At 37.6% G+C, this 10,719-nt stretch overlaps 1 protein-coding gene across 1 annotated transcript in view; it reads right to left on the reverse strand.

The window, feature by feature from the left end:
* lama2 (laminin, alpha 2) overlaps window positions 1-10,719 on the reverse strand; it is a gene marked incomplete in the record, with an annotated part of 177,548 nt that overhangs the window by 16,083 nt on the left and 150,746 nt on the right. Inside the window, 10 exon segments of the mRNA XM_035679280.1 lie at window positions 2,695-2,748; window positions 3,718-3,864; window positions 4,944-5,064; window positions 5,859-5,870; window positions 6,265-6,403; window positions 6,539-6,683; window positions 7,163-7,325; window positions 7,510-7,634; window positions 7,721-7,880; window positions 9,021-9,154. Coding sequence (XP_035535173.1) covers window positions 2,695-2,748; window positions 3,718-3,864; window positions 4,944-5,064; window positions 5,859-5,870; window positions 6,265-6,403; window positions 6,539-6,683; window positions 7,163-7,325; window positions 7,510-7,634; window positions 7,721-7,880; window positions 9,021-9,154 — 1,200 coding nt within the window.

A 10,719-nucleotide genomic window follows, 5' to 3' on the forward strand; every position in this document is an offset into this window, starting at 1 on the left:
GCTAGAGAGCAGTGGTGCAGGGTCAGGCTAATTTGAATTTTAATTCACTGTGTGCCAGAGGGCGAAGTGGGAGACAATTTACCACCTGAAAATGGAATTTCAATTTGAGGTCGGGGACAAATTGAACTGAGATGTAGCTACAACATGCCTCTCGCTGCGCCTTCTTGCACACAGACACACACACACCACGCACACACCACCACACACAACGCTACACGAAAACCACACAGGTTCAACAGATGCAGACACATGTCACACACACACACACACACACACACACAGGTGCACAGATGCAGACACATGTCACACACACACACACAAAAGCATGCACGCACACAAACACACAGGTGCACAGATGCACACACGTCACACATACAGACAAAGGCAGATCAGATTAACTCACACAAGTATTCATACACCGAAAATACGCAAATACATATGCAGACGTAAAACCATGAAACCAAATACACAACAGACTGTGTAGCCAACGCGCATGAACAGGCATACACACGTGCGCACTCACCCATATTCACGAGAAAATCATATGTAAAACATTCACACAAAAAAAATCTTTTAAAGTTTATACATGTATGATTATACTTTGGTTTCGTGTGTGCCAGTAAAGTGGGCTGAAACTGAAATCAGTACAGGGAACAGACATGGTGATACAATTTTTTACTTGTTTGTTTACCCCATCTATTCTCGCAGCAGACGGAGACAGAAGATTTGTTAAGAGTTAGCAGCTCTGTGTAAGACCATTCATAATCTATTAAAACTAGTGTTTTACATTTGCCTGTTTACTTCTGAGCTATAATGCTATAACAATAACAATAACTCTTAAAGCTGACAGAATTATTCAGTTAACTGATACATCAAGCCACAAAAAAGTAAATAAACATTTGTTGGTTCTTAAATGTGAAAATGTAATATATCTGGGTCTTGGATCAGGAACACAATTTCTTTACTCTAGTTTCTGATGTTATAGACCAAAGAATCAATTTATTAAGAAAATAGTGGGTAGCTTAATCAATTACCAATAACAATATCAAGCAGCTGAAAATTAACCTTTGTGGAGAGCTGTCTTACATTGTTACTGTTGTATTTATGTGTTCTGAGGCTGTCAAATTTCATTATAGGATGGAGCAGCACTGGTGCTCAAATGACTGCAAACAAAAATGAATAATACTAAATGGAACTCAAAACTCTGGTCCAGAAGTTTTGTTAAAACCTCTAAATCTCCTACAGTATTTTAACAACAAAACAGTCCTAATTCTCTCTATCTGGACACAGAAAGAAAACCAGTGGTGCTTTTTTTCTGAGCGCATTGGGGATTGTATTGGTCTACTAAGCACTGCTTTTGGATCAGAAAATTCTCGATTCTTTCCCATTTTATATGATGAGAAATTCCCCAGAAATCTATTGTTTAAGCCAGAGGTGTAAGCAGCTCTCAGATTCAACATCATGGCCCTGCCTTCACTTCGCTGATCATCTCTCTATGACACCAAACGCTTTTGTGCTGAATAATATGGTCAAGCAGAACATTTTTTCAATCTCCTTTCCCCCCTGTCTACTTTTGGTTTCATATTCCCCTCTCCCTCTCTTCCTCTCCCTCTTCTCACTATATATTTTCTTTCATCTGCCTGTATTCTACTCCAAGCTTCCTTCTCCTTTTCTTTTCATCTCTCCCTTCTGTGTTACTATCAACTCTCCCTATCATTTCATTTTTTCCCCTCTCTGTCCTGTCCTCACCTCCCCATTATATCATTTTCTCTTCTTTCCAGCTCTGCTCTCTTCCCTCTATCCTTCCTTTCACCTCTAAATCTACCTCCTCTATCCCTCCATCCTTTGTCTCCTGTCCCCTCCTCTCTCCCCCTGTCTCTCTGTCCCTCTCTAAAACATCCATTAGTCAGGGCCAAGTTGAGTTGATGGTGTTTTTAACCTCGCTTAACCTTTCTCCAAACACACACACACACAAAAACACACACATACACGCGCCCTGCCTGCCAGCATAGTTAGTAAAAAATAGATTTATGCGCCCAACAACCAGTGATGATGGATAAGCTGGAGGTAACCCTCTGTCCTCTTTTTCTCACACACAGATACACATTATGCTAAAACACGCATGCACGCACACTAGGATGTACACACATACGTATGCCTGCAAATATGAATGCGTGTGCCAACACAATACGTATGCACCAGATTCATGGTGTTTCCAGGAGATATTAAATAATAGATTTATTTATTATTCAGTGATTAGGATTAAAGAAGGGGGTGTGTGTTTGCATGTATACAGTATGTGTGTGAGAGAGAGAGAGAAAGACTGTGTTTTTAGCTGTATGACAATCTAATCAGCATAGTTGCCAACAAATTCAAATCTCATTAATATGCACTCATGCCATGGGAACTTCATTCACTTAAAGAAAAGGTGCTTGTGTGCACATATGTGTGTGTGTGTGTTTGCATGGTCAGCTAAAAGCTAAGATAGCCACTATACGATGCATTAACGGCTACTATGTGTTCGTGTCTTTGTGTATCGGTGAATGGACATTTCTGTGTGTGTGTTTTGGATAAAACGAAAACAATCCAATTAGCCCAGTTGCCAACAAATGCAAATCTCATTAATATGCACTTATGGAAAAATTCACTTAGGGAAAGAGGTGCAGTATGAGTGTGTCCATGTGTTGAACCCACCTCCCCAGATTGCCTGCGTCTCCTCTTGGAGCTCAAGAGGTTGGTGTTCCGGGCCTGTGTAGAAAAGGTTTTCAGAAAAATGGGAGAATAAATGTTTTAAGGCTGCCTTACTTTTCTAATAATTCCCTAGAAAGGGATTGATAAATACGCTTCCTAGAAAATATGTATCTAGGACAAACTGAGTTTGGGTTACTGAGCTTTTATGGGAGCCAAACTGATTGTCTGATCCCTTTCTGTGCCAGATGACTTCTGTTGAAGATTGAAGGAGCATAGCTGAATATGTGTTTTTCAATAAGATTATTTGTAAATGTTTTACTGTAACTACTATAACTGATTTCATGCCACATAATAATAGTATGTAGTTGTCCTAGCATATGTTTTTTCCAAACAGGAAATAATACAATGTGTGTGTGTCAAAAGATGTCAATCAAAGCTGTGATTTTGAAATACAGCTGTCAAAAAAGATTTCCTACTTCTCATTTCATATGTCCAATCTCCCTGCAGGATTTCTTTTACTTTTTTGCAGCTGTGTATTGCCTCATTTCTTTTGTGCATTGCATTGTGGAATAATAGTGTACATAATCTCTCAAAAGTTATACTAAGTGATTTAGTCTGCATATTCTCTTTTTTCAGTGTATTAAATTTGGTAATTCACTGTTGTAGGGGTTCATAATTTTTAAGATGTTTCCTTTAACTGTATGTAAAGTGGACAGTGTTTAATTTGCACACTTTCAATTAAACGGTTTTTCATATCAGCATATCAGCTGAGTGTGCAAAACATTTGTTTACAGGAGGCAAGCATACAAATAAACATATATAAAGAAAAGTGTATACAATAATAAATTAAATAAAAAAATAATTAATTTAGTTTTAAATTGAAGTTTCTTTCAAGGGCATTCCTATTTCCTTTATAATCAGTACCACACTGCATAGAGTTATTAGGAAATTATGAACCTGTAGTATAAAAAGATACCCTAAGGAAGTGAGTCTCAGTTTAATAGAATAAAATAGATGAAGGCGAACCTGCTGGCTAGCTCCACCTACTGCCAGTAGTATGGTCCCAGTGTCTGCCAGAGTGCTGAATGACAGGCTGATCTCTGTGCCGACCGCCAGCGACAGGCCTCTCAGCTCCATGTATCCCGGCTTAGAGAAGCTGACTGTGTACAGGTTCTGTCAGACAGAGATTAAATAGTTGCAGTTTACGTGTCTTAAATTTTACAAACCACAGCCAGATGGAAAGGTACAAAGAATGATTTGAAAAGCAAAAGTATAAAAAGTTTGGTTGAACAAAATCTGATACAGCTAAGTGGACCAACCTAGTTTTAGTCAAGTCAAGGCTTTACTCTTACAAGAGACAACTTTTAGAAGCATGCTGATCTATAAAAACTATCATCATCCACTTCTCATTACTTTGACTGTAGAAATACTCACACACACAGTCTAATAAAGAAACTCTCATCCTTGTAGCATAGCAGAGTGGTTGGTGAAGGAGGAAAAAAGAAAGACGAGGAACAGAAAGACGAGGAACAGAAAGACCTTCACACTCTTCACACACTCAACCCTGGGCCTTTATAAACCTTCATACTCTGTTAAACTGCATCTTTGTACGAATGAAGGGTACTAGTGTATAGAAATTATGGTGAATGGCATGAAAACTCCAGTGTAGATTTAAGGCATGTATGTGGTGTTTGTGTAACCCAGAGAAAAGCGTGCATGAATGATACATATGCATGCATTGTGTGTAAAAAGAAAAAGCTGAAAGGACAGTTTCAACTGGTTATTACATTTCTGACCTTCACTCTCTCTTCACTTTCTCATTTTTCTATTTTATTTTACAGAAAGCCATTTTAATTTCCTGTATAAAGTAAAGTATAAAAGAGTGAATGACAATGAGAATGAAAGAGACACACCCAAGTGGGAAAGGTTTTAGAGGCTCAAGAGGACGTTTACATGTCATGACCTTTTTCAAATTCATATTTATGTTATATATAATTTTTCCATGTACATATTCACTGACCTTCTGTCCAGTGACATTATGACACGTTTAAACACACATATACAAGTAATACATAACTTAAGTAGCAGTATGTAACACTAGAAGTAGATAATCTTGCTATTGTACTGTAACTTTACATTAAATTAAACATTAAATACATTCTATAGCGTATAATCAGTAAGTATATAAGAGTTATTTAAGAGTTTAAATCAGCTAGAGAGACATAAAACTACAGTTAAGTGGACGCTCTTACCTCTACATTACATCCTTTAGTGACCCCAGTATAATCTGAACTGCTGAGGAGATTATATGGAGTCCTCGAGATTTCGATCTCCCGAAGACATCCAGCATACCGCTTCAGAGTGATCTCTGGCCTAAAAAGAAATTTAAATAGTTTAAGTAAAGAGTATACAGTATGTAGTTGAAGAAAGTTCAAAATCAATGAAATTCCTGTCTCACAGCAGTTTAACATAATAAAAAAAAAGATGAATTACTGCAGCAGTGAAGCTATTGCATCATGTGTCTAGAAGCATAGTGACGTCTGGACGGCAACAACAAGAATAATTTGAACATCCCATTTGTCAATATTGTCCATACTAATAGATTGGAATGCATCATATAAATCAGTTTTTAGCATCATTGATTTGACTGTAATATTTTAGTTGCAGTATTTAAGAGGAAAAGATGAAAAATACTCCACCCTCATCTAATCTTGGGCTGTGATCACACTGAACATGTTATTAGCAGTTTAATGCACCTTTGTAATTGTTTTCAGTGAATTAGGGCTTTATTTCTGTAGCTCAGCAAAAACTGTTGCTGGTAGTGATACAAATAATCGGTAGAGATCTGTTTGTAGATCTGCATCTAAAATACAATTTGAATATGATTATGGCAATGATGTCTGTAAGGCAGAGTCATAAATGTGAGAAATTCCACCAAAATGTTGCTGAACAGACAAACGTCAAGTTCCGATTAATAAAGGTTAAAGAAAATTATTTCCAGCCGCCGTGTGGAGGAGCAGGAGCCTTCAGGGGCCAGCCAAGATACAAACAAATATAAACATTCACTGTGGGCTAAACAGCATCATCAGCGTAGCTAGCTTCATGCATACAAGAGCAATATACAATAAAATGTACTATACGTCTAATTATAAGATTTATTTATTTACCTGGCAATCATGCTGTTAAGACAAAACATGATATTAAAGCATTAGCACACTTCATAAACAGTTTCAACTAATGACTCATCTAAACTAGTCTAGTTGTTTTTAACTCAACCTTCTGGCATATGGTTACTTTAATGTCAGACTAGGTGTGAAATGAGTTTTAATTGTTTGTGTGGAGGCTGATTATACTTGGTAAACAACTAAATCTGAAAAAAGAGCAATTAAGTATTTGTTAAAACATCATTAAATATGAATAACAAAGATTCAATAACATTTAATTAAAGCCCCTATATCAAATATACATGTTATATATTTACAATAAACACATATATGTGAGTGTAACTGTGCAGAGTTGTGTTACAACTCTGTGTGTGTGTGTGTGTGTGTGTGTGTGTGTTTCTGTGTGTACCTGTAGTTTCCAATAGTTGGCAGTCCTCCAAAATAGATTTTCTGGTTTTCCTTGAGGTTCAGACCAGTAGCTGAACCCTGAGACGCAGTCACTATCTTCTCCTCAGCACCGCTGTTGATGTCCACTACCGTCACCGTGGCTTTATAAACAGTTAAAGAGACATAAATAACAGGTAGACAAAGATCTATTTTGTCCCTATATCTTATACTATTCTATAGTTATACTATTTATGTAATACTCTGCTTGTGTAGAGTGTTGTTGTTGCTGTGTGTACCTTGTTTCTTATTCCTTGACATGGTGAGTGATTTCCAGCGTCCATCATTGTGGCGGTTAGCTGATATGGAACTGCCAACACCTGACCCAAGGTCAAAGTTTACCTTTACCTTGCCCTCTGACAGCTCCAGGGACATAAAGTCCTTCTACAAAGAAAGGTGGGTAGAAAGTGTTCAGTGTAACAATCCAATAATCTAGTAGAATATGTATTTTAATTGATTGAGTTTATGCCCCAGGGGTTGAAAGCTTTTATTACCCAACAGGCTGAAGAGGTTTCTAAACTGTGGTTAAAATATGATATCATAATATTCAGAATTACAACAGTGCATTCTGGGCATTGCTCTTAAAAGATGTTTCATCTTATGCAGCTAGTAACCAACATTTTGGAATCAGTATACACCGTCTAAACTTTGTAAACTTTAGACAGTGAAATCACCTCTTTACACAGTCATACTGCAACTTAAGCCTCTGTGTGGCTTCATTATTACTTGTTGTACTTCTATCAGTCTGAGTAAGGATGATACATGAGTACCTACAATGTCAAATATTTAGTATGCATTGCAAGTAAAGCAAAGTTTGATCTTTACATGGGTTATGATAATGTTTCACTTTGTTGCAAGCATACCATATCTTCAGTAGCCAAATACATGAGCAGGGCATCGGAGGAGAACGTGCGGAACTTAAATGTCACAGTGGAAACATTGGGGTTCCACCTGGTGGGTCGTCCCACTGCGGCATAGCCTTCACCATCCAGCTGAACTGTCCCCTCACCATCTGAACGCTGAGGGCTAAAGAAAAAACACAGTCAGGAAATGGTCCATTTCACTATTTCATCCAACTGTCAAAGGGGTTTGAAATATCACAAAAATAAAAAGTAGCAAAGATGATGAAGCAGCTTCTTGAATATTAAAAGAACCAGACGAAATATTGCAACTTTTGAAAAATATGAAAACTTTGTGAGTGTTTGTATACCTGACAACACATCCTTTACAGTCTCCCTGTCTGTCTCTGTAGTTCCACAGTCCAATAGGTTTACCATCCAAGAAGGTCTCCCCCATGCAGCCTGTGAACGTTGATGTTCTTACTGCATCTGCTTTCTAAAACACAGAAGGAGGAAAATGGTGAGGAGAAAAAAAAAGACAAAAAGACACAGGTTTCTTGATGTTGTTACACCGAGACATACCTTGACAGTGCCGAGTATTCCTCCTACAAACAGGTAGGCGTTTTGGTCGACGTCCAAGATGGTGTAGGTTGTGGGTGAGTTGGCACTGGCTGGGGTCGGCATCATACCAGCCATAGAGCCTTCCAGAGGATATACTGATATGGTGCCATTCAATCCATTACTGGAGACAGAGAGAAGGAGAAAGAGAGAATGTGTCTGGTGTTATTTTGTTTGCATTTCTGTATCTCCTGGAAGACATTTACAATGACTGACGATGTTGGAGCCACTTGGAATCAGTTTTTATGAACTCTCGGTGGTAAAGATGAATGATAGAAACATGTAGTGGAACCAGTTTGTAGCAGTGGAACCTCTGAGCTGTACAGTGAAAATTAATCTCCCACCTTGGAGCTTGTTTTCAATGCAGGAGCGGCATTTCTGTGGGTCGTGTAGGGGAACATTTTTAAGACTTATAGTCTGTGTGATCCAATTGAAAACACATTTGGGAAATCTCATGGATGGTAATACATGGTGCAGGTGGGACGTCTGCTTGGTATGAATAGGTTATGTGTTGGACGGTCTGTATACAACACCACTTTAATTTTTACAGAGAAAAACTGGATCGTCTAGATTACACTGTATCTATGTAATGATGTGCCACAGGCTGTCAAGGCTGCAAACTCTTGATTTCCCAAGTGAAACAACATGTTTCAACCGCAACATGAATGAAATGATGTCCTGTGGTTGTTAGGTTGGTTTATTTTTGCTGTTACTGTTGGTTCTTGATGGTTAGGTTAGGTGATAGTGAGGGTGAGGTGAACAAAAAGATAAAGTAGTAGTGAGTATGAAACACATCCAATAAATATGATTTCTTTCTTTTTTTCACATAAAATGTATATCAATTCTTCATGTTACATTACAATATTGCTTTTCACTGTTTCTGTTTCCATCTTAATTGTATATTATATATTCAAGTAATAGAAAGTCAAATGTAAAATGGGGAGAAAATACAAAAGAGCTGCTTAAACAGATCAAAATGATAAAAACGTAATGATGTTAATACATGTTTCAAATCTGGAGAGTTTGCAATGCAAGTTTTTATTTTTTTAATAAATTGTATTTCCTACTTTTTTAAATCACTGAGTTTTGTTTGAATTTATGTACATGGAGATGTACTATACATTTGCAAATATATCTTTGTTCAACATTCGTTCAAGTTCAATTTGTAGGCAATGTTTGTATTGTATGTGCATATTCTCCAAGGTGATTATTCTTTTTACTGTAGCCAACATGGCTTTGAAAGTGTGATTGTATTGTATCTTACCGAGACGCCTCTATTCTGTGCCAGTTTCCATCGTGGATGGTGTGATGGGGATATTCAACCCTCCCCACACCTGAACCCACGTCCCAAAGGAAATTCACCTTCCCCTTTCGCATCTCTAAGGCCAGGAAATCAACCTGAGAGACACAGAACAGATATGCTGAATATACCACATACACTGTTTTTGAAATATGACTCAGGAGTCATTTATGTTATTTAGTTAAACATGTAAGTGAACCAAAGTTAGGGGACCCCCAACTTTACAGCAAAAAGAGAAATTAATTGTCCTGATTATACTGCAGTTTTAGGTTCAAAAACATGTCATCTTACATGTTTTAAAAAAAAAATGACATGGTAAACCTAGGTGAACATTTCACAATTAATCCAACAATTTGTGAAGGTGGTTATGGCAGCAATGTAACCAGAAATTGAATTAGAGTCAGAGGAAAAGCTGGTAAAAGTAGCTTTGTCATCAGCGGATTTGCCAACCAAAGTTTCATTTTAGTTATCTCGAGGCATTTTTCTGACCTTAACTGTGCATGACTGTGACTGACTGCACTGTAATCAGACAGCAGATAAAATAGGTCATGTTTAGGTTTTAATTCAGGAAATATATATGCATACTGATCATCAGACCTTACAAATCTCAAGCAGAGGTTGTCAGATACACCTCTGGCCATCAGGTGTAAATCCAGTGTATCCAACTGGTAAAAGCATGATCAGGAAAACATTCAACTTAAGTCAAATTATTTGATATCAAAATTCTGCATTAGAAAAAGAACTGCCCATAGCATTTAATCTTTTTTGCTGAAAATTGTAATGCTTTTGTTCCTGAGATGACAGAACGCGGGAGTTATGCAACAATACTGTTGGCGGTGATGCGAAATGATGATGATTAATAGGAGTCCAAAATCTCAATTCATTACTACAGAGAACCTTATAGAGTATTTATCATGCAGGGAACAGTGAGTGAGTGAACAGTGGAGTAACTTCACACCCAGCCCTGGTCTATTCTGAGGGTACAAAGGCTGAAGTTTTCTACATCTGTCTCTATAAGTGGATTTTCATGGGATTTTGCAGTATTTTGATTAATGGTCTTATTACTTATGTATGAGCCAAAAAATTAATAAGAGAATTATGAGCATGTGCGCTCATCTGGATGCTGTCTCTGAAGTACACACACAGACACACAGACACACACACACACAAACAGCATTATTATTCATATAGCATTATGCACAATTAGAGATTATTAGGGAGTCACATTTGAAGACACACATGACACACATATACACACACATAAGTACACACACACTTATCTTTCTAGTCTCTCCAGGGTAATGGCGATTATTCATTAGCACAGATCACAGGGCAGCATCGTTACTATTCAACTAGCATTACACACTATTAGTGAAATGTTAGAGGTGTGCACGTGCACACACACACACACACACACACACACACACACATACACACACAAATAGAGCATCACTATTCATACTGAATTCCTAACTATAAGAGAATATTAGTCAGAGACACAAAAACACACACATGCATGCGCGTTCAAGACTTCCCAGTCAGATGAAGCAAAGCAGTGATTTCTCAGGGGAAATCAGGCTAAAGCAGATAGCAACATAAACTTGTTGTTAATTGCTGCTGCTCTTTAGGACACACATGTACACACACAAAACACACACTCACA

The sequence above is a fragment of the Morone saxatilis genome, unplaced genomic scaffold (assembly GCF_004916995.1).
Source record: "Morone saxatilis isolate NCDOM2014 unplaced genomic scaffold, NCSU_SB_2.0 Contig7, whole genome shotgun sequence".
Lineage (NCBI taxonomy): Eukaryota > Metazoa > Chordata > Actinopteri > Moronidae > Morone > Morone saxatilis.